Consider the following 25,352-nt stretch of genomic DNA (forward strand, 5'->3'; position numbering starts at 1 on the left):
CTCCAAAGATGCACCAGCAGCTCCCCATCTTCTTTTCTGCAGATTCACTGCACATGCTCTGTGCTGCCGTCAGTTACTGAACTTAAGGACAGACTCACAATATACAGTACTACATGGCAGCACAGGAACCGGTGCAACCAACATCAGAATTTAATAATCAGCCTTGTAGCATCAGCTTATATTACAGGCCAATCTCATTTTCTGTTTGATAATTTGTGGCAACCCCTAAACTAAGCTTCTCAAAAGCTGCTCAAAGCACACTGAGGATGTGCACTGCTGAGTTCCCATTGGTATGGAATGGCACAATCTCATTAGTCATATGGGCAGGCCTTTTTTGTGGGTAAACAGACTGCAGACTGAAGCAAAGCACCTTTGAAAATCCATAGGTAAAGGTATGGGATCCATTATCCAGAAACCCGGTATCCAGTTCTGAAACACGGAAAGTACATCTCCCATAGATAAAAATAATTTTATTTTTCTCTGTAATAATAAAACAGTACCTTCTACTTGATCCCAACTAAGATATAATTGATCCGTATCGGAGGAAAAACAATTCTATTGGGTTTATTTAATGTTTACATGATCTTCTAGTAGACTTAAAGGATATTTCCATAATTTGGATCTTCATACCTTATCTGGAAGACCCCAGGTCCTGAGCATTCTGGATAACAGGTCCCATACCTGTACATGTTTTTATTTTTTGCAACAATGTCTTGCTCAGCAATTCTATGATACTATGGAGAGATGCAATCTCATCAATCAGACAGGAGGCATGTAATTTGGGGGGTAATCAGATGACAGACTGAAACTCAACACCTCTGGGTACATGTCTAACTAACTGTAGGCTCTATTCTTTTGTAGGGTCTCTGATAAGATCACAGTTCTCGAGTATCCCTCCTCTGAAATATATCAGAAGTACCAGGGAATAGTAACTGGCTGGAACATTCAGGAAAACCATTTGGTCCCTGCAGCTCCCTCATCTATAATACGATTTTCAGTCATTTACAGGCTTTCATGCAGTCACAAAATGTTACCAATCCAGAAAAAACTGAAATACATCAGTACACAGTAAAGCAGTTAAGTAACTACAATTTAAGGTTAATGGCAAAAAATGCCAGTAATGAATGGGTTGAAAGTAAATTGATATTTTTTTGTTCTTTTCTGGTAAGTATTAAGCAAGGAATCAATAACATACTGCAGTAAAAATTATATAGTAACATTTTCTTAGGATTTGGTATAACAGGAAACTATAAACACTGAAAAATCACAAAGGCATTTCAATAAAAAATGTTACAAGGTCGCCATTTACCGTTGACTTAATGATGAATGATGATTTAAGTGCTGAAGCCATGTGTGTCGTATGACATTTCGCAGTTCATGATTATGTCGAGCTGATAACACACCCACAACAATATCATAACTATGTGGACTCCATACAAGAAACCAAGAAAATAAACCTGTAAATTAAAAGTGGAGGAAAACAATTTAAGAAAAAAAACCAAAAATCTATTTTTGTGGCCAACAGAAACATTTGGACTGAATATGTCAAATTAACAGAAAGAAAGATAAAGTTACACAAGTTGAAATGCAACTAAAGACCAGAGAAACAAAATGGGCTTATTTTTTCTACTTAGGGCTACTTAAGAAATCATTCAGCTAACCCTCTGGACTCCTCTGTTGCATTCTGTAACTTTAATTTAGCCAGAAGCAAATGTCATTATAAAAGATACTATTGTTAGAAAAGGTGCCTTTTTTTCTCCTTTAATTATTAACACATTCTTTAATAGTAACAAGCATTTTCCTGCTACCAGAGATATACAGTTTTTTCACAAATTATAAAAACTATTATGTATAATCATAAATATAGGCGTATCTTGATTTATATAGCAGCAACCTGTCATTGCAGATTTTATGGAATACATGGTGTATGTTTTTTTTTAAATATAAAGAATATGCAGGGGCATTTCATACATGAGACAAGAGGTTTTCCAGTGCAAAATGGCCACTCAGCTGGCCATCATAAAAGTGACGCTCAAAGAGGACGTGATCGTCACCTGACATGTGATAGCAGAATATGTATCATAATGAACAGATATAGACCACCGTGGAGTTCTGTATACTCTGTGCAATACTCTGACAATCCCAAGTTCATGTTGATGTATATATATGCATACTTGGGATCAAAGAATTACAGAAGACTCTCAGCATTCATAGTTCTTATATTTTGGTTTTCTACCTAAGTATATGTGAAAAGTGAAAGTTTTTGGAAAACTATAGTTACTCATTTGTAATTCTGTGGCAAAACTTCAGGAATACGGTCTGTATGTTTACTTGTGCTATTTTTGGATCGGGCAGGACAGTGCCATTATAGGATTCCATGAGGCCTGTTATTCATATCACTGCTACAAAAACCTTTTGCGGAATACTGCGATTGCTAAATTGCTAAGGATGTCGTTAGACTTTTCCCATATGGATTCCTAATACCACCAATTGTTACTATCTATATACAGACCCCACTGCCGACTTTCACCATATAACCATCATATAGTGTCCCTGACTGACACTTTGGGACGTTGCTCTCCGAAGGAGATTCAGCATCCGCATTATTGGGACAACTTCTAATGCATATAACATTCTTGACAGTGTTTATAATCTATGCTTTGTTGCCCATCTTACCACCCATTGCCATAATATACTGCTTAACCAGCTGTGTGCTAATCAATCACGGATATAATATGTGCGGTGGTATAGGTGCATGCATAAGTTGAATGTTGACATGTCATACACCTTATAGACAGATCTGTCTTGTAACTTATAGCAGTATAAATATCACCTTATAATTTGCATAATTTTACGTACTACATACGTCCCTCCCACCGGATTTATTTAAATTGGGCCGAGTGGTTCATTAATCTAAGGAGAAGGATCCCTCCTCCCATGCGCAGCATCTTTGTTTTTAAACTTGCTTTTAATTGATACTCAGGGCATGGTTGTAAATAAATATTGCCTTTTTAGAAACATTGGATTATTCATGACATTTTGCTATTCAGGGATAAAGTCTTGGAGGTTAAATCCCCTTTTTTTAGGTTACGATATTTTGAACTCAGTTGTTTATGGACCAATATCATTGACTATAATTATTACTGGTTTTCCTTGCTTGTTTAAATTTAAAGCCAAAATATACAGCCTCTGCAGGTGCTAGTATGTCAGAAAATAAATTTCTAGACATCACTCCTCTGGGGGTCAGAGGAGGTTAACCACTCCAAAGTCTAAGAAAGGGGAATGAAGCCATTTGAAATTACCAGAGGAACTCCACACAATCTTAATTAAGGCAGACCAATAATTATTACATTAGTGTCTATCAGATCTAGCCCAAAATATATTCAGAATCCATAAACACATGTATTCCACATGTTAGACTTCATACAAGAGGTTTAGTTCATAAGAGGCAAAGAAAAGAATTTAAAAATCTCAGAAGGATTCTACAATGTGGTATACTTCTCCTGGCCCATTAATACTGAGATCATCTCTCTCTCTCTCTCTCTCTCTCTCTCTCTCTCTCTCTCAAAAAAGTCCAGACAACTTGCTTGTTCATCAAGAAAAAAACTTTTATCAAGCAAGTAATAAGTACAACGTTTCGAAGCTCCCGCCTCTTTATCAAGCAATAAAGATTTAAATGACATCACATCCTTTTAAAGCCATAAGTTCAAGCCATTCCCATAGGTGGGATGTGGTTAACCATGTAATGCACATAGACCAATGACCATATACTTAAACAATATAACACAACAGTGTCAATTAGATCATAGTAATAGAAACATCCAACATAGAGAAACATATTGGTCAAAAATAACAATGTGATAAGTGAAACAAAAGTTTTAAGGTTATAAGGACTATGCGTGATGCCATATTCAATTAGCCCCAACCACCCAAAGAAATATGCTACAGAAATTCTTAGCAATCACATGAAAGCATATAGATCATACTCTCTGTTAAGCCCCTTAGGGGACAATGTTTGCAATGTATGTATCCAAAATTTTTCTCTTTTTTGGAGTTGTAGGAGTCTATTGCCCCCCCGACGTGGGGGGGCAATAGACTCCAAAACAAGAAACCTGAGGGTTGCCACGGAATGTCGTGCCGAGTGAAAATGGGCTGGTACTGGTAATTTTAGTACCTCCTTCCTGATCGTGGATTTATGTTGACTGATACGATCTCGTATAGATTGAACCGTCTCCCCAACATATGCAAGCCCGCAAAGGGCACTTGAGCATATAGACCACATATTCGGTATCACATGTATAGTGACCTCGCAATTCGAACTTCTTTCCTGTATGTGGGTGGTTAAAGACATTAGTGCGTATAACACTTGAACATTGATTACACCTGCCACATCTCTCTCTCTCTCTCTCTCTCTCTCTCTATTGTGAACAGGTAACTGGACCACAGTGTGAAGGGAGATATATTTCCCCTAGGTTCATGTCTTACTCCCATATGTACAGCAGTTCTGAGTGGGTTAATTCCCCTAGAAAGTCTCACCTGGGGAATAATTAGCAGGCTAGATCAGTTAGCTGCTAGAGAGGGTTGGGGCTCAGAGTGAAAGATTGAGACACACTGAGGAGAGCTGGGAGCTGAGTGTGGCCATTGGAAGTGGCTGTTTATGTTTCCCCAAAGGGAAAGGACTTTTACAAAGGTACTGTGACTCTGGGGAGTTGTACTGTTTGTGTTTGACTGGAAATCCCAGTAGGGGACCAGCAGTAGAGAGGGAAACTACTCTGTGTATTAGTTAGAGCCCAAGTGTGGCAAGGATTTTGTTTTGTTTTATTTTGTTTTATGCTGCTTTGCTCATAGAATCTTTATATGTGAACAATAAATGGACTTTACCCTGTTCAAGACCTGTCTGTTCGTATGATCCTGCTCACAATTGGTGGAGGTATGCAATGGGCAGAAATTTCATTTGAAAATAGCAAAGACCAAAGTTTAAAGGGACATACAGTTTAAAGGGGAAGTCTTCAACAGATATTAAAATGTAGGAGAGATTGAAGGCGATGCTGCAAACCCAGCAGCTAAATCATGCCAGTCAGCAGCAAGCTAATGCAAATCACCAGGAAGCTTTAAGGGCTCAGCAGGAGTCCTTAAGGGCCCAACAGCTAACCCATCAGGAGTCCTTAAGGGCCCAACAGTAAACCAATCAGCTGCTGATTACACAAATTAACGCCCAAGCGGAATCCAGTAAAGTTACCTTAGCACAACAACATAGTGTTACCATGCATTTGCAGCAGGAGATCCAAGCACTGGCTGAGAAATACAGGGTAGTGCGGCCCTGGGACAAGTACCTTTAAATATCCGCAAAGCGGTACAAAAAAGTCTGCAAAAGATGACTCCAGCATACGATGTCGAAGCATACCTGGCAGTGTTTGAAAGAGTGGCAACACGAGAAAAGTTATCCCCAGAGGACTGGGCTGAAGTGATAGCACCTTACTTAACAGGGGAACCCCAAAAGGAGTACTTTGATCTGAAAGAACATGACTCTCATAACTATAATAAGTTAAAAGAGGAAATCCTGGCCCACCTTGGAATCACTTCGGCGGTTCACGCAAAAAAGTTCAATCACTGGGTTTACAGCAAAGGCAAGCCTGCACGTGCGCAAATGCATGACCTCCTGGGTCTCACAAGAAAGTGGCTGCAACCAGACATCAACACAGCTGATGAAGTGGTGGAAAGGATCGTCGTAGACCGGTACCGGAAAGGTCTTCCCCGGGATATAAAGTGATGGGTTGGACAGGCAGACCCCCAAGATATGACCCAGATGGTGGAACTTGTGGAGAGGTACATGACTACTGAGAGCTACCTAGGAGAGGGAACCTCTGTCCAGCGCCCTATCAAGCCTCCGAGATTGCAAGGAAATCCTGGTAAGACTGTTCCATTTATTAAAGGGGTGGTTTCCCAAGGTAACCGGGACAAAACCTCTGATATGACTTTGGGACTGAGTACTGGAGCCAAAGATAGGGTGGCCACCAGTCAGGGTCAAGAGGCCTCTGACAGAGATAAAAGGGGGTTACAATGCTGGAGGTGTAGAGAGTTTGGCCATTTCGCTGCTAACTGCCCCCTAACGTCAGAGCCTATGGATTGTAGTTGGGGGAAACAAGAATCCCTGTATGCTCTGCCAGCCTGTCTGGCCTCTCTACAAGAAGAGACTGGTAAACAGTTTTGCCCAGTAGTCATAGAAGGACACCGGGTGACCGCTCTCCTGGATTCAGGGAGTTTGGTAACATTAGTTCACGCTAGTTTGGTGGACATCGTTGACTCTACCCACCCACGGGTCGGGGTAGTGTGCATTAATGGGGACACTAAAGACTACCCAACTGCTTTGGTTCTGTTTGAAACTCAGTCGGGAACTGTAAAGTATCAAGTGAGGGTTGTAAAAACCTTAATGCATGCTGTTATATTGGGAAGAGATTTTCCCTTGTTCTGGCAACTGTGGGGTGGGGAGAGTAATTCTGAAAAGGGTTCCTCATGTAAGGCAGAGGAAACATGCTTGTCCCCAGAACCCTTTACACACCCTGAGAATGATGATAAAGTAGGGGTGACCCCTGATGTTCCCTCACCCCTAGAATTGTTGGCATGACTTGAAGAGGGGGTAGAGGAAGGTGACATGGTACCTGATTTAGAGGTTTCCAAAGAGAACTTTGGAACTGCCCATATGAGGGACCCCACTCTGAGCCACGCTAGAGAAAATATAAAAGTTATAAATGGGGAACCTCAATGTCCAGGGGCAGAAACAGTGTTTCCCCACATGGCCCTGAACCAGGATATGTTATATCATGTGAGCAAAATAAGGGGTGAAATTATAGAACAGCTGGTGGTACCCCAGCAATATAGAAAGGTGGTATTAGATATGGCACATAGACATGTACTTGGCGGCCACCTGGGAGTCGATAAAACTACAGAAAGAATTCTTCAGAGGTTCTTTTGGCCTGGGGTGGTTGGAGATGTAAAGCGATATTGTAACTCTTGCCCAGATTGTCAGTTAGCAGCACCAAGACCCCATTACAGAGGTCCCTTGGTTCCCCTTCCAATAGTTGAGGTCCCATTTGAGAGGGTTGCCATGGATTTGGTTGGTCCCCTGCCAAAATCCGCTAGAGGGCACCAACATATCCTTGTAATATTGGATTATGCAACCAGATATCCAGAAGCAGTACCTTTAAGGAATACTTCAGCAAAATGTATAGCCAAAGAGCTGGTCCATTTGTTTTCTAGGGTGGGAATACCTAAAGAAATACTGACAGATCAAGGCACACCCTTTATGTCCAAAGTAACCAAAGAGTTATGTCGCCTCTTAGGTATCAAACACTTACGTACCTCAGTGTACCACCCTCAAACTGATGGCTTGGTGGAAAGGTTTAATAAGACCCTGAAAACCATGTTGAAAAAGGTGGTAGATAAAGATGGGAAAAATTGGGACTGCTTATTGCCGTTTTTGTTGTTCTTAATCAGGGAGGTACCACAAGCTTCTACTGGGTTCGCCCCATTTGAGTTACTCTATGGTAGACACCCCAGGGGTCTGCTAGATGTAGCTAAGGAAACTTGGGAACAGGAGGCTACCCCCTATAAGACAGTGGTAGAACACATTGCTCAAATGCAGGAGCGAATTACAACTGTATTACCTATTGTAAAGGAGCACATGGCCCAAGCACAGGAGGCCCAAAGCAGGATCTATAATAGGTCTGCAAAAGTAAGGACCTTTAATCCTGGGGATAGAGTCTTGGTACTTATCCCCACAGTTGAAAGTAAGTTCCTGGCTAAGTAGCAGGGGCCTTACGAAATTATTGAAAAAGTTGGTGAGGTGAAATATAAGGTAAAGGGAAAGGACTTTTACAAAGGTACTGTGACTCTGGGGAGTTGTACTGTTTGTGATTGACCGGAAATCCCAGTAGGGGACCGGCAGTAGAGAGGGAAACTACTCTGTGTATTAGTTAGAGCCCAAGTGTGGCAAGGATTTTGTTTTGTTTTATGCTGCTTTGCTCACAGAATCTTTATATGTGAACAATAAATGGACTTAACCCTGTTCAAGACCTGTCTGTTCGTATGATTCTGCTCACAATGTGTGTGTGTGTGTGTGTGTGTGTTGGGACTTTGCATCAAAAATGACCTGTCCTTGGAACAGACTGCTCAATTCCAAACTGTCTCAGAAGCAATATCATCTCAATAATCCAGGGTTTGTAGGAGTGGTATAAAGTTTGCTACCCTACAGCACTGGAAACATGTCCCCTGAAGTGATACAAACAAAAAAAGTATAAAGACATACAATACAATTTAGTGCTTCACATTTTGTAGCGACAATTTGGAAAAGTTCCTCCCAGTTTCAGAACAATAATGCCCCACCCCACAAAGTCAGGTCTTTTCAAAATGAGACTGGTGTAGAACTACACTGGTCAGGTTTGTCACCTGGCCAGTATTTCACCAGCCTAACTGGTAAAATACCAATCAGGACTGGGTTCAAAATAGGCCTTAGCATTTCAAGAACACAGAGGCCCAAATAGCCCTCTAAATGGTGACTGTCTATGGCATCTTACAGCAGCCCCTTTGGGATTTGCTAGAATGCACAGATTTCCGAAGCCTGCAAAGCTGGTACTAAAATGTAATTGCCCATAAATTTGTAATCTTTAGTTGCTTTACCTCTAACCAGCCTCTGGTCTGCCCCATTTCTATCTCCTCCATCCCGCATATTACCTCTTATCCTGTTAGCCCCCAAGATCCTAAACCAAACGAATGCTCCTGTGGCCAAATGGAAGCAAACACCACCAATGATATTCCAACTTCTAGTATAAAGCCTTCTAGAAGTGCAGAGTCTGTATTAGCAGCAAAGGGAGGACCATCTGCATATTCATACCTTGCTATGAGAAAGGTAGGTGTCTGGATATTTTTAGACAATAAAGGAGTTATGTAACATCAAAAGCAAAGTTTGCAACCCTTCTTATCACCTATAGCACTCTCTTTGAAGGAGGTATTTTCCTATAACGTTAAGCATTCCGGATAAATACTACTACTTCTGAACAAAAATTAATTGCAGCTCAATCTACCTCACAGCACCCTACAGTGACCACTAATTCTATTTACATATAGTAATTCTGCCCATGTTCGAAGTCTGACAGAACCTGACACATTACATATTTGTTGTAGCATGTTTGCTTTAGCACCAAATATTCGAGACCAATAGGGTTATGCGAGTGCATGCCCTGCATGCAAGGTCAGAGAGGAGGGCAGCTGGGAAATGTTCATGACACCAGCCTACCTGAGAAGTTAAACAGCCAGAGATGGAAGGCGACCCCGATCACGCAGGGACACAGGAATAAAAGATGTCGCATTGGCCGCCCGTTCCGGGTGGACACAGTTCATTGGGCCATCAGGCACAAGGTGGTTAAGAGCAATCCTGCCAGAGAGCATGAGACATCAAGAGACCTCCAGAGACTCCCTACCTTGCTATGCGATGATCGTTCCACTGCTGACTGGTAGCTGGGTGTTCGGGAAGTGATTAGACACAAGCAGCCAATAGGAGCGCGGGATTTACGCAAACTGCGGGTAAGAGCGTCTGTCGTGCAGCCTTATTGGTTAAGGGCTGCGAGAGGCCGGTCAGAGCCTTCTCTATTCGGCAAGGAGAATAAACGAGGGCGGCCATTCTGGTTGACGCAAAGGTTGTTCAATATTTATACAAGAGGATGTGACTGTGCTGTATTTTTAAAGTATCGTAAACTGTGGTCCCTGGAAGTTAGAGCTGTTTTCCCTGGTTAAAGTTCTCTCAGTATGTCATGTACAGTAATAGACGCTTTTACATGGTGGAGAAGTCTGTTTTAGTGCCAGTGTGTCCTGTGTCAAGTCGTTAATAGCTCTGAGCTCAGTTACTAAATACAGAATGGAACTAAAGAGCAAATGCCCTGTGCCAATGTTATTAATAGAGAAGAAAGTGCAGAACAGATAAGGACGCTGCTGATTGCTTTAACCTTAGCCCGTGGTCCTGGAACAATGGCAGCAATAGCGTTCGGTGTTTTTAGCGGCAGGATAGGCGGATTAAAAATGATAAATGCCATACAGTGAAGTTTGTGCAGCCTTTGAGCAGACTCTTTAGAAGGCCACGTGCAGCAAGTGGGCCCCGAGTTGGACATACTGCTGTTGGCCCGTATATGATGCTAATGAAAAACTATAAAAAATAAATAAATAAATAATGACGACCGCTTGAAAAGTTGCTTAAAATTGACCATTCTATAACATAATAAAGTTAACTTAAAGGCGAACCAGCACTTTATTTTGTGTAAAAAATAAGAATTTACCAGTGCTTTATACTCATTTAGATATAAAAGAATTGTGCTTAAAAAAGTAGTGTTTCAGGCTGATTTATTGAGTATTTCTGCAAAAACCCCTTATAATCCTTCCCTTCTCTTCCACTTCCTGCTCCCTGAATTCTCAGGCTGTGCATGAGAGCCAGGGGCACTCAGCTCACTGCACTGGCCTGATAGAGAACTGAAGCTTGTCTGTGCTTGTGTGACTGCAGGGCTGTGATTGGCTGTCCCTCTCCTACTGTGCTTCTGGCAGGGACCGTTAGGACACGCCCACCCATCATTCGAAACATGGACAGGAACCAATGAACATGTATAGGGAGCTCTAATAAAGGGGCTATTTTTAAAAATGCTATTAATTTTTAGCACCATGTAAAAGCAACACTATATATTACTCATAATTGCCTACAAAATTAGGGTTTTTCATTTATCCTATATGTCTCTTTTAATGACCCAAAAAAATGACCCAAAAAAATTATTCAAAATTCTATTGTATCACATTAGTCAAGTAAAATGAACTTTAATTACACAATATAAATTATTTGAATCTTGTTTCCTTCAGTCTGGGAATTTATGATTATAGCAAGCATGCAGGAGCCATTTTGTTCACAGTGTTATTAAGGCAAGCCTTGCATCAGCTCAAAATCTTGTATGTGCACCAAAATGGGGGACCTGATGTTCATTCCCATGCCCTGGCTAAACTATTAAATGGTGAAGAGAACTGGGGAATTTGTGGAGAGCAGTGACTATCTAGGAAGTGCTAAGGCATAGAGGAAGGGCAGACAATATTTGATTGACAGTTGAGATTTTTAAATGAGCTTACAACATCTATGCATGCTTTAGCCGCCAAGCACGTACGGCGTACGTGCTGGCGGAATGAGCTTACAACATCTATGCATGCTTTAGCCCTTTAACCACCAAGCACGTACGGCGTACGTGCTGGCGGTTCAGGGCTCAGGCTGCCAAGAACGTACCTTGTACGTTCTCCTGCAGGTGAGCCCTTCTCTCTGCATCGGCGGCTTTTGCCGCCTCCGCAGAGAGTCAGAAGGGTTGACAGCCCCCTGGGCAACAAGGCTGGGGGGCTGTCGAGTCGGATCTGCGACACGATTGTCGCAGATCCGACTTCACAGTCGCAAATGCGCTGCAAATAGCGCTGCTGCTGCATACTCACCTCTTCCTTCCTGCACAGCCGTCCACCAACTTCCTGCTGCACAGTAACTCTGCAGACACGCTGTTCTGGCTGCCTCCATCGGTTCCAGCGATCCTCCTGCTAAAAAAACGGTAAGTGCACATTTTTTTACACACTTACCTGCACTTACACATACCTACAGTACATTTATACACTTACACAAACATTTTAGTAAAAATTTGTATTTTTTTTTTATTTTTTTTATTTTAGCACACTTGGTCGATTTTGTACACTTATTTACACTTAATTACATGTACTCAGACAACTTTTATTAGTGCACAAATATGTATACACAAAAATTCACAAACAGGTGTTTTTTAATTTATTTACTTATTCATTGTACCGTTTGTTTTGCCTAAAAACATGTTATTTTGACAGCGTGACTATTGTATAATCGATTTCGGCCACTAATTACGCTGTCGGATGAATTATTTTGTTATTTCATTGATTTACACTATTTTTGTGGATTTATTGCAATTTTATCCCTGCATTATTGTTCCTTATGAATCTTTAGTATTGTTTTGCTGTTTGGTGCTTTGGTATAGAAAGATTTATTTTACTTAGTTTGATTCGCCAGAATATATGCTTTCCAAAAATATATCGTTTTCTGGGGGTCTTTTTAAATTTTGTGGGTCTTACGGCACATAACACACAGTTGGGGCTCTCTTTTCTGCAGCTTAGTTGGCTAGCGTGAAAAGTCATATGCACGTTTTTCATTTGGGGTCCGTACACGCCACATACTTTGGTAAATCTATGCATATTGGGCATCAAACTATTCAGTAGACCTCTGACGTCCATATTTAGGGTGATTTTTCTTCATACGTAAAACATTGTGTGCGATAAATGCGGCAAACTGCAACAATTTTAGGCGATTTTCAGAAATGTTGTAAAAACCTCTACGTTTAGAAAATCTTTGCAGTTTGGTAGTTTGGCGTAGAAAGACGTCTTTATCTTTGTTGGATTTGTCAGAATGTGTACTTTCCAAAAATATATGGTTTTGGGGGGGTCTTTGCTGTTAGGAGGGTCTTGAGGTACATAATATGAAGTCAAGGGTCTATGTTCACAGAAGGCGAATCGGCAGCGGAGAAAAATCATATGCACTATTTTCATTTGGGGTCCGCACATGCCAGCTGCCTTGGGATATCAATGCATATTGGGCATCAAACGGTTCAGTTGACCCTTGGCATCAGTATTTATGGTGTTTTACAATTGTATGTAAGAAATTGGGTGAGATAAATGCGGCCAATTGCAATATTTTTAGGCAATTTTCAAAAATGTAAAAACTGTTGCTTTTATCGCCAAATTTAGGAAAGGCTTGCGACTTGGTACTTTGGAGTACAAAGACATGCATACCCAATTTGGATTCGCGGGAATGGGTACTTTCCGAAAATATATGGTTTTCTGGGGTGAATGTACTTTTTTCTACCTTTGCTCCCCCCCAAAACTATGTAAATGTGTTGATTTTGCAGTATCTGAAATGACAGACCATATGGGGGACTTCGTTTTGGGGCCCCTATATGCCACGTGCTTGGGTACACCTATACATATTGGGCATCAAACTGTTCAGAGGACCCTAAGCTTTCATATTTGGGGTGATTTATCTTGATACTTAAAAGTATGTGGGAAATACGATGCTGCAGGGTGGAAATTTTGAGGTGATTTTCGGAAATGTCACCAAAATCACCAAATTTAGGAATGGTTTGCGGCTTGGTACTTTGGAGTACAAAGACATGCATACCCAATTTAGATTTGTGGTAATGTGTACTTTCCGAAAATATATGGTTTTCTGGGGTGAACTTACTTTTTTCTACATTTGCCCCCCTCAAAACAATGTAAATGTCCCCAAAATCACCAAATTTAGGAATGGTTTGCTGCTTGGTACTTTGGAGTAGAAAGACATGCATACCCAATTTGGATTCAGGGGAATGTGTACTTTCCGAAAATATATGGTTTTCTGGGGTGAACGTACTTTTTTCTACATTTGCTCCCCTCAAAACGATGCAAATGTGTTGATTTTGAAGTATCTGAAATGACAGACCATATGGGGGTCTTCCTTTTGGGGCCCCTATATGCCACGTGCTTGGGTACACCTATATATATTGGGCATCAAACTGTTCAGAGGACCCTAGGCTTTCATATTTGGGGTGATTTCTCTTGATACCTAAAAGTATGTGGGAAATACGATGCTGCAGGGTAGACATTTTTAAGTGATTTCTGGAAATTTCACCAAAATCACCAAATTCAGGAATGGTTTGCGGCTTGGTACTTTGGAGTACAAAGACATGCATACCCAATTTAGATTCGTGGCAATGTGTACTTTCCGAAAATATATGGTTTTCTGGGGTGAACTTACTTTTTTCTACATTTGCTCCCCTCAAAATGATGCAAATGTGTTGATTTTGAAGTATCTGAAATGACAGACCATATGGGGGTCTTCCTTTTCAGGCCCCTATATGCCACTTGCTTGGGTACACCTATACATATTGGGCATCAAACTGTTCAGAGGACCCTAGGCTTTCATATTTGGGGTGATTTCTCTTGATACCTAAAAGTATGTGGGTAATACGATGCTGCAGGGTAGAAATTTTGAGGTGATTTTTGGAAATGTCGCCAAAATCACCAAATTTAGGAATGGTTTGCCGCTTGGTACTTTGGTGTAGAAAGACATGCATACCCAATTTGGATTCAGGGGAATGTGTACTTTCCGAAAATATATGGTTTTCTGGGGTGAACGTACTTTTTTCTACCTTTGCCGCCCCCCAAAACTATGTAAATGTGTTGATTTTGCAGTATCTGAAATGACGTGCTTGGGTACACCTATACATATTGGGCATCAAACTGTTCAGTGGACCCCAGGATTTCATATTTGGGGTGTTTTACATTGATACCTAAAGATGTGTGGGAGATATGTTGCTGTAGAGTGGAAGCTTTGAGGTCATTTTTCAAAAAATTCACCAATTTCTATAAAACATTATAACTTTAGGAAACAATTGCAACTTGGTAGTTTGGAGTACAAAGATATTTTTACCCATTTTTGATTCACCAGAATCTGTTCTTTCTAGTAATAGGTAGTTTTCTAGGGTAAACCTACTGTTAGCGGAATGTTTGGCCTTGAAATCAAAAGTATGCCGTTTGGGGAGCGGTGCTTTGGAAATTTGGTTGTGTACTGCTTGTAGATTTTGAGCTATACAAGTGAGAAATCTCCATAAAACTATATATATTTGGTATTGCCGCGTTCAGGAGACATAGACCTTTCTAAATCGGCTGTGTTCTCATACATCAAATAAATTATGTTTCTGATATATGTGATTGTTCTTTGTGAAACATGATTTTTTTTTCATTTTATTAGACACTTAGAAGCCTATATTTTTTTACAGAAGTAGAATTACACCAAAATTCTTGCATATTGTGAAAGTTCAGGTTGTCCTGAAAAAAACAATATATTGTTTTCCTGGGTAAACTAAAAGACCACCCCAGGAAAGGCCCTTAAAGTGAAAGAGTGCAAAATATCTAAAAACTGCTTGGGAGTAGATGTTCGCATCTAGGACAAAACGGATGGCAGGGAAAGGGTTAATAAAAATAGAAATTGGATTTCATGCTTAATTTGACTCTGGATACAAATGATAGATAGGGTTGCCACATTTTCTTCAGAATAATATTGACCTTTATCTTGCTATCCTATAAATAATATTGGTATGAAGCATCATTTTTACCAGCCATGACAGTAATACCAACTGTAGAGTTTATCTAGTATATGTCAATCTAAAAACAACTGGACTTGATGAGTAATCAATGAAGACGTTTCACTACTCATCCGAGCAGCTTCTTCAGTTCAACTGACTGGTGTGGGAAGTTCTCGGCATATAAACTCTTCCACTAATCCATTTACAATGGCACATTGTAACTCTTCAAAGAGGTGACATCTGAAGAAACTCACAGAGGTGTTGATTCTGTGTAGTTGTGATAGGATTATCCAATGTGTCATGCAACTCCTAGATACAGGTGTTACTTGTGAGAGTTGCATGAATGGATGTGTGAAGTGTTCTGAATCCGCCGGGGTACAGATGTTAGAACAGCATTGTATGTAGCAGACAGGTGGTGTCGAAGGCCCCCACCTCTGTTCAGAGATGGTCTCTCCACCTTGACATGAATCGCCTCTTTCACGCCTCGTTCAAACCAGTGGTCTTCTTTATCCAAGATTTGGACCTTGCTGTCTTCAAAGGAGTGTCCCTTGTCTTTTAAGTGTAGAAAGACAGCTGAGTTTTGCCCTGTAGAGTTCTCCCTCCTGTGCTGAGCCATTCGCTTGGAGAGCAGTTGTTTTGTCTCCCCAATGTATAGATCTGTGCATTCCTCGCTACACTGGACTCCGTATACCACATTGCTTTGTTTTTCTTTTGGTGTTGGATCCTTTGGGTGTACCAGTTTTTGTCTCAGTGTGTTGCTAGGTTTGAAAAACACAGGGACATGGTGTTTGTTGAAAATCCTCCTGAGTTTCTCTGACACTCCAGCTACATATGGGATGACTGTTTCGCCTACTATGTGTCTCCGGGCGGTTATTTCTATTGGTGTTCCTGTTGGGCTTGGTTGCTGCTGTTTTGACAAAGGCCCAGTCTGGGTAGCCACACGCTTTCAAAGCTCCTCTGAGATGTTTTTGCTCTTTGTCTTTGGACTCTGTATCCGTTACCACACATTCCGCCCGGTGGTGCAGGGTTCGAATGACACCCAGTTTGTGTTCCAGTGGATGGTGGGAATCAAACAACAGATATTGATTCGTATGAGTGGGTTTCCTGTATACTTCCGTCTTCAAGTTACCCCCCTCTTGGATACATATCAAACAGTCCAAAAAAGCAAGTTTGTTCTCGTGGACATCTTCCCTTGTGAACTTGATGTTATTGTCCACTGAGTTAATGTGTTCTTTAAAGGCCGCCACGTCATTGGATCTGATTTTAACCCAAGTATCATCCACATACCTGAACCAGTGAGTCGGTGTAGTTCCCTGGAATGTAAGTAAGGCCTTCCTTTCCACTTCCTCCATGTACAAGTTTGCTACAATGGGAGAGACTGGAGAACCCATTGCACAGCCATGTTTCTGTCTATAAAAAAGGTTCTTGTACTTGAAGTATGTGGTGTTAAGGCACAAATCTAGCAACACACAAACTTGGTTGGGACCATAGTTATCCCATATGTAGCTGGAGTGTCAGAGAAACTCAGGAGGATTTTCAACAAACACCATGTCCCTGTGTTTTTCAAACCTAGCAACACACTGAGACAAAAACTGGTACACCCAAAGGATCCAACACCAAAAGAAAAACAAAGCAATGTGGTATACGGAGTCCAGTGTAGCGAGGAATGCACAGATCTATATATTGGGGAGACAAAACAACTGCTCTCCAAGCGAATGGCTCAGCACAGGAGGGAGAACTCTACAGGGCAAAACTCAGCTGTCTTTCTACACTTAAAAGACAAGGGACACTCCTTTGAAGACAGCAAGGTCCAAATCTTGGATAAAGAAGACCACTGGTTTGAACGAGGCTTGAAAGAGGCGATTCATGTCAAGGTGGAGAGACCATCTCTGAACAGAGGTGGGGGCCTTCGACACCACCTGTCTGCTACATACAATGCTGTTCTAACATCTGTACCCCGGCGGATTCAGAACACTTCACACATCCATTCATGCAACTCTCACAAGTAACACCTGTATCTAGGAGTTGCATGACACATTGGATAATCCTATCACAACTACACAGAATCAACACCTCTGTGAGTTTCTTCAGATGTCACCTCTTTGAAGAGTTACAATGTGCCATTGTAAATGGATTAGTGGAAGAGTTTATATGCCGAGAATTTCCCACACCAGTCAGTTGAACTGAAGAAGCTGCTCGGATGAGTAGTGAAACGTCTTCATTGATTACTCAGCAAGTCCAGTTGTTTTTAGATTGACCTATACTAGATATACTATGACCTGGATGAATGAAAATCTTCATAGTCCAACTGTAGTTGCCACCTGTTGTGGAAAACTATATGTTTATCTTTCTTTCCTATTAATAATATTGGTACCAAGCATCATTTTTACCAGGCAAAGTGACAACCGTTGTGCTAAAGCACCTTTCTTTTGCACTTTGTCCCTAACCAGTCACCAGTAAATGTGTTCTATAGAACCATGGCAGTAAAATGGTGGCTTCCCTAGACACAGAAAAGGCCTTTGACATGGTCATATGTTCATATCTATGGGAAGTACTCGGCAGATACGGCCTGGGCTCCCAGCTAAGGAACTGGATTTGTGCTCTTTACGTCTCCCCACAGGCTAGAATCCAGGTGAACGGATTCACCTCCCCGATTATCTACCTTCAGAGAGGCACTAGGCAAGGCTGCCTGCTGTCTCCAGTGTTGTTCGCTCTGGCTATTGAGCCCTTGGCGATCAGTATAAGAGCGGATCAGTCCATAGAAGGGCTCCATCTGGGGGAAGTATGTAAAAAAAAGTCTCGCTTTACACGGAAAACATGCTCTTATATCTAGCAAACCCAGGAGCCTCACTACAGATTCTGATAAGAACACGATTTGAGGCCTTCTCGGGACTCCGAGTGAACTACAATGAATCGTTACTATTCTCCATTGATCCCCTGCCACGGGAATCCCCTACCACTATCCAACAGCTACACGTAGTGCCCACATTTAAATACATGGGAATAGTAATACACAGGGATCTTGGGCAATACATGTCCCTTATTATATCCCCCATATTGACAAACCTTAAGTCGCTTCTTGCTGCATGGCAGGGGCTCCCTCTGTCTCTCCCCGGCAGAATAAATATTTTAAAAATGGTGTTTCTTCCAAAATTGTTGTAAGTTTTTCATAATTCTCTGGTAGCCCCCACCTGCAAGTCTTTTTAGAATGCTGGACTCAATGGTAAGGGGTTTCCTATGGTATGGTGAAAGACCAAGGCTTGCCTTCTCAACCTTACAAGCCCCTACAAACAGAGGTGGGCTAGCACTACCCAACTTTCACATGTACTTCCTGGCCAGCCAACTGGTGTTTGCACACTGGTGGATGTCCTCCAAACTAAATAACCAGACCCGGGTACTACAGTAATACGGTACCACAGTTATAGGCTCCCTAGAAGCTCTAGCCCGTCTACCATATAGAGATATATCTCCCCGCCATAAGACAACTATTCCCATGCGAACTGTGGTGGACTCTTTTAATAAAACACTAAATCAAATTAGATTCCCAAATGATTTCTAATAAATAAGTAAAAGACGAGTCAATAAGCGTAAAAATTAGAATAAATCATTTAGCCACTAATGATATAAAGGATGGTGGAGTTGTCCCAAAACTACTGCCTAATGATTTGTATCCCTGGGACACCACAAAGCTGGAGAAGGTGGGGTAACCGTGACTGTGGTCTCGTAGATTAAAACTTGCCCTAAACTGTAAAAGGACTAACTTAGTCTAAAAACACACAACGCCCATTTTATGGCCACACCCCCTAATTACAATGTCCATTTTACAAAATTTGGCAGGTTTTGAAAGTTTGAACACATTTTTTTTTGAGTTTTAGTGCAATGTTTTATGTATTATAACAGTTTTGCTAATGAAAGTGAATTGCCTCTTAAGATGCTAGTCTTAGTTCTCCCAAGAGACCTGCTTATCTTAAATAGTTACCATTATATCTTTGTTTATCTTAAATTGTTACAAAAGTATCAGTGCAGCTGCTGACTGTTCTCAGCTCTGCCAAAAAGCCTCTTATTTTAATTAAGTTTTAGAAACTTTGTATCTTTTCTCTAGTCAGTGCAGGAGTTCTAAAAGAAAGTCAGGATATTTCAGTAAATAACCCGGGACTGCGGGCTGAGCTGTCAAGGACTGTCCTGCAGAAATCAGGACAGTTGGGAGGTATGCACATGTAAATCAGCTGACTTCTGTTACATTACTTAAAAAGTCATAGCCACCAGGGCAGCGAAAAGAAAGGATCAGACAGATACTGCTGTCAATGGCAATTACATTTGCAAATATAGCTTTAAAGGGGTTGTTCACTACTGATAACTAATGATTTGCATGATGAAAAGAGTGATACGGTTACTCAGCTCCTGTTTAGTGTGGATCTATTGAATGACATTAGTACACAGAAGAAGTGCAGCATTATATGTTGCTATGTAAGAGGCTTATTTAAAGGACCAGTAACATCAAAAAACATTTTTTAAAAATTCGTTAGAATACAATGAAAAAAACACCAGGACAAGTTAAACTTTTAAATTGCAAATCCTTTATTAAGGAATAACTTACTGAAACTCGACTTCCTGTCCCCTACAGAAAAGGCGACACGGCGACCATCCATACTGCGATGCTCGATTTCTCCTCCCTGGCTATTGTAGTGACAGCGTGTGAAGGAGGCTGAAGCTGTAGGAGCGTTGTCTGGCGGAGCAGGGTTTGTTCTTCTCCCCAGTCCATGTCTCCTGCACTCAGCCCTTCGTGGTTCAACATAGAGTTCGGACAGCAGCAGCCCCCCACAGTATCTCATCCAACAGGTCCGTCAATCTGGAGATTGCAGAGTCTCACCACCCGCACCAGCACCACAGCCACGGCTTCAGCGTGAATATGCCTCTTCCTGCAGTGTAGCTTTCCTGTGAAGCACATGCGCTGCTGCGCACCAGTGACCCGTCTAGTCTTACACAGGAGCCGAATGCATGGGACCTGTTATCCAGAATGCTTGGGCCCTGGGGTTTTCCATATAAGGGGGGGGTGTCTTTCAGTAATTTGGATCTCCATACCTTAAGTTTGCTAAAAATAATTTGAACATTAAATAAACCCAATAGGATTGTTTTGCCTCCAATATGGATTGAGTACAAGGTGCTGTTTTATTATTATAGAAAAGAAGACAATTATTTTTTTTTAAATTCGTATTATCTGATTTAAACAGAATGGGAGATGGCCTTCCTGTAATTTCTTGATAATGGGTTCCTGGAAAAGGAATCCTATGCCTTTATATTAAAACTGTCAAACAAACAAAATCTGACATAATCTTTATGAGTGCATTTATATTGACTTTTAAACTAAAATCTTAGCACAAAGCAGGTAAGATACTACCTGCTTCTTCTCAGTAACGTAACTAGAGGGGGGTAGGCCCTAGGGGGGTAGGCCCTAGGGGGCGGGCCCTAGTGCAGGACGTGCAGCCGGCGCCCCCCGCCCCCTCTGTACGCTATCTTCTGCCCTGAATCAGCCTTAATCAGCAGTTCGCAAGCTGCCGGGGGCCCTAAGGGGGTGCGAGCCCTGGCCCAATCTCACCCCCTGCTCCCCTGGTAATTCCGCCACTGCTTCTTCTTCCTCTATCAGTAACTCGGTCTGTGCCAATTAGCTTTGTTTTTAAACCTCTTGTCCTTTTAAAAGGAATTATATCAGTGTACACTATCCAATGAGGTCTGAATTTTAAGTGTAAATGGTGTTCTTGGAGTAAATAAGGGCCTGCTGGTAAATTAGCTGCATGTAAATGTTAGACACATAGCTATGCTAGAAAACAATGGTATTTGCATGCCAAATACAAATATAAATATAATTCCCTAGAAAAACCAAGCAACTGTTCCACCAGAGGTCACTGTTTCTTTACAGTTACAAATTAGGCCTCCTTCTCAGCAATCATGGCTGCTTCCACTCATAACAACAAACACAAATTGCAGATAAACAGGGCTCCCTTTGTAAAATAATCTATTTCATTAGAGTATATTATTGAAAAATAACCTTGAAACGTAACCCTTGTCTTTTTATGTTACTCCACTGAAATACAATTCCTCCATCTCATTGATACACCCAATTGAACTGTAACCTCATGGTTGTCAAAGGATGCTGGGAGTTGTAGTTTACTACATATCTGTATGGTTGATACATTCCTGTTTATTGTTTACATAGCACTTATATGTTCATTTAAATTTAAAGATTTGTCAGTAACTGAAAGTTTCTTTTAGATCACTGGCAATGCGTGGAAAAAGGATTGCAGCTCACGAGGCCTTAACTATATTATTTTCTTTTCTCGGCTTATGAAGAGTATGACATTCGAATATGGTGTATTTCTTTGACTGTTTACTGCTCAGCTCATGAAACATGGGTGGAATGGCCACAACTGTTGTTAGTCATGGATAGTACATGAATATTGGTCGTCCCGTCATATATTTAATTAAACTGCTTCAGCTAGTGGAGTGATATGGTGTCAGAATTATGGGACAAGCAAAGCACAGTGGAGTGATATGGTGTCAGAATTATGGGACAAGCAAAGCACACACAAAAATGTTTAAAGGACAAAGAGAACCACATTTACTGTTGAGTACCAATATGTTGGTCACCACCTAGTGAATTCAGTCACTAAGTACTTTCACGACTGGCACCCAATACCAGAACAGGTGCCAAGTACCCTGGTCTCGGCTTCACCAGTAGTGTGACCACCGTTGGGCTTCGGGAGGAGCCCTCAGCTTACTTGGGTGCCACCTGGACTTAACAAGGAGAACAAGGCGAGATGTTCTGGCTGGCAAAGGGGCACGGCTGTTAGCAGAGTCTTTTGGGCCGAAGGTCACGGTACAAATGGAGCAGGTAAGGGAATCGTCAAACAGGCTGGGTCGAGGCAGGCAGATATCAAGAATTGTCAGGCAGGCAAGGGTCAAAACCGGGTAATCAAACAGATGGGGTCAGGCAGAAAGAGTAGTCGAGATGCAGGCAAAGGTCAGGATTCGGATATCAGAATTGTCAGGAACAGGCAGGGATCAAAACCAGAATAACAGATATAAGTTTCACAGGAACAGACAGCACAAGGCTTCAGGAACCACCAGAATCAAGATTCTATCACGGGCAACCTCTGGAAGCCCTTTCAGCCTATTTATACTGTTTAAATTTGGCGCCATTGCGCGCTGGCATCATCACGCGCCTTTAAGGGACACGGAGGGGCGCGCGTGCCCATAGTGGGGCAAGATGGCATTGGAGCATGCAGCGGGCGTCCCCGCCGCACAGGTATTTCTATTACCCCCCTCTCCAGAGGGGGCCACTGGACCCCCAGGCTTACCAGGAAATTTTAGATGGAATTGCTTCCTGAGGCGGTCAGCCCTGATGTCATCAACTGAGACCCAGGAGTTCTCTTCAGGGCCAAAGCCCTTCCATCTGGTAAGATATTGTAACTTACCACGCACAAGGCAGGAATCAAGGAACTCCTGGATCTCAAATTCAGGTTGACCTTCAACTAGCACAGGAGGAGGAACAGAAACAAAACGAACAAGGTTAGCAGGTTTTAACAAAGAAACATGAAATGAGTCAGAAATCTTGAAATTTGCAGGTAACTTAAGACGAACACAAGAAGGGTTGATAATTTCAGAAATGGGGTATGGACCAATGAATCTAGGCCCCAATTTGAGAGAGGGAACCTTCAGTTTAATATTCCTGGAAGAGAGCCCCATGAGTCTCCCACTTTATATTGGGGTGCTTCTCTACGGGTTCTGTCAGCAGCTTTTTTCTGAGCTGAGTAAGCTGCTGACAGAGAGTCGTGAACCTGCGACCAAACCTTAGAAAAACGGTTAATACAAGAATTAGCAGAGGGAACAGGGGAACCAGAACCAGAAAATGCTTTGGGGTGCAACCCATTAACCACAAAAAAAGGGTACTCCCCTGAGGAGGAATGGGAAGCATTATTGTATGCGAATTCTGCCCATGGTAAAAGTTCTGCCCATGTGGACTGGTTATCTGAAACATAACACCTGAGGTATTGCTCAAGGGACTGGTTTACCCTTTCGGTTTGACCGTTGTTTTGGGGGTGATAAGCAGAAGAAAAGGATAATTTAACCCCAACCAAAGAACAGAAAGCACGCCAAAACTTAGATACAAACTGAACCTCCCTGTCAGAAACAATATTTTCAGGAAAACCATGCCATTTTAGAATCATGAACCTCCCTTTATACTTGTTCCCTTAACTCCTGAGGTACAAACCATCTCCCAGAAGGAGTATCATTGGGAGCGGATGTTTGTAAGGAGAGCAATAAAGAAGAAAGGTCAGATTCAAATCTTTTCAACAACTTAGGGAAGAATATAGTATTCCCCATGCGCAATTCTATCGCTATTTGCAGATTCGGCACTACGTGATCACTGCTTGTAAGTCCCAAACGTCTTCCACCCTTACATATTTTGAGAAGCTGTGTCGCAGCCACACATACCCAACACACCTTATCTCACTTCTGTATGTGAGCCTCGCGACTGACAACACAGTCACGCGTCAGCCTTATATGCAGAAGTGGGAACAGGATTTAGACCTTGCGATTTCTGAAAAGTCCTGGTCGGAAATCTGGGACACAGCCAAACGCACTTCAATATGTGCAGCCTCTAGTGAGAGAGCTTATAAAATAATATTTCGCTGGTACTATACCCCAACGCGTATTGCTACACTAAGCGGTAACCCGGATCACTCGCAATGCTTTAGGGGCTGTGGGGAGAGGGGCTCCTTCCTGCACACCTGGTGGACCTGTACAGTAGCTCAGGTGTTTTGGAAGATGGTGGCAACCTTGCTTTCCGATGTTCTACATTGCGTTATACAGCCCTCCCCACACACTTTTCTCTTGGGAATGAAGATTAGGGCCATACGCTTGAAACAAACACGTACATTAGCTACTCATATCCTGACAGCAGCAAGATCATTATTGGCGGCAAATTGGAAGAAACCTACACTTCCGAGCCTACAAATTCTGATATCAAAGGTGAATTGGATTAGGGTGATGGAATCCATACGGAACAGACTTCAGGATAGAGGTTATGAGGGGGAACTGGAGTGGTATCCGTGGGCTCAACACCTGGAGACTTTGCAACTTCGAGGTATTGTGCACTGATCTGACTATCCTACCTTTCCATATCTAGTCAGACCTGTCTATCTTTCTACTTTCCTTTTTCTTTTTCTCTGTTTACCTTTCTACTAAATTCCTTTCATTTCCATGAGGATTCATTTTCTCGTTATTGCAATGCTTATCTTCATGCTATGGTACATATGTGCTGATTGAGCTAATTGAACAGTTATATTCTGTTATGAAACAGCTGATACTATCACTTGCTTACTCTTTTGCATCAATGCTGTACCGGTTTTCTTTATTTGGAAATGTAGGTCAATAAAAATTTTAAATTAAAAAAAAAAAAAAAAAGAAAGGTCAGATTCTAGGGTTGCTACGATAATTTTCCTGGGGATGATGGGAGTACACTCACTAATGTCAGAAGAAATGGGTTCGAAACGCCTAGAGAGTGCATCCGCCTTGGTGTTTTTAGACCCTGGCCGAAATGTCAAAGAAAAATTAAATCGTGAGAAAAACAGAGCCTACCTAGCTTGCCTAGGATTTAGGCGCTTAGCGGATTCAATATAAAGTAAATTCTTGTGGTCAGTATAGACCGTCACAACATGTTTTGCACCTTCAAGGAGGTGCCGCCATTCCTCAAAGGCCCACTTAACTGCCAAAAACTCCCTGTTACCAATATCATAATTCACCTCAGCAGATGAAAATTTCCTGGAGAAAAAGGCATAGGGATGCAATTTGTTGGTAGTCGGGTGCCTTTGAGAAAGGACTGCCCCAGCTCCTACATCAGAGGCGTCAACCTCAACAATAAAAGGTAGTGCAGTATCGGGGTGTCTGAGAATGGGGGCTGAACTGAATTCCTTTTTGAGGATTTCAAATGCTTGAACGGCCTCAGGGGGCCACATGCTGGGGTCAGCACCCTTTTAAGTCAGATTAGTGATGGGGGCCACAATGAAGGAAAATTTTTCCAAAATCCAGGACTGCTCTCACCTTGCCTGGATCCATTTCTAGACCCTTGCTGGAAATGTTAAAAACTTA

At 41.8% G+C, this 25,352-nt stretch overlaps 1 protein-coding gene and 1 long non-coding RNA gene across 4 annotated transcripts in view; one reads left to right on the plus strand and one right to left on the minus strand.

The window, feature by feature from the left end:
* b3galnt2.L (beta-1,3-N-acetylgalactosaminyltransferase 2 L homeolog) overlaps positions 1–9,535 on the minus strand; it is a 35,134-nt gene extending 25,599 nt beyond the window's left edge. Inside the window, exons 1-2 of one of the 3 annotated variants that reach the window (NM_001091361.1) lie at positions 9,293–9,497; positions 1,310–1,457 (exon numbers count right to left, since the gene is read on the minus strand). In NM_001091361.1, the coding sequence (NP_001084830.1) occupies positions 1,310–1,457; positions 9,293–9,365 (221 nt within the window). In that variant the 5' untranslated portion in view covers positions 9,366–9,497. Of the gene's footprint in view, positions 1–1,309; positions 1,458–9,292 lie in introns of all 3 variants that reach the window. The other 2 variants (XM_041562145.1, XM_041562144.1) reach the window with 2 other exon arrangements.
* Positions 9,536–9,586: 51 nt separating this feature from the next.
* On the plus strand, positions 9,587–20,520 carry LOC108716732. The gene is made up of 2 exons (XR_001935739.2): positions 9,587–9,692; positions 19,828–20,520. It is a non-coding gene; the product is annotated as an uncharacterized LOC108716732 (long non-coding RNA).
* Positions 20,521–25,352: the final 4,832 nt, after the last annotated feature.

Source organism: Xenopus laevis, chromosome 5L (assembly GCF_017654675.1).
Source record: "Xenopus laevis strain J_2021 chromosome 5L, Xenopus_laevis_v10.1, whole genome shotgun sequence".
Taxonomy (NCBI): Eukaryota; Metazoa; Chordata; class Amphibia; order Anura; family Pipidae; genus Xenopus; species Xenopus laevis.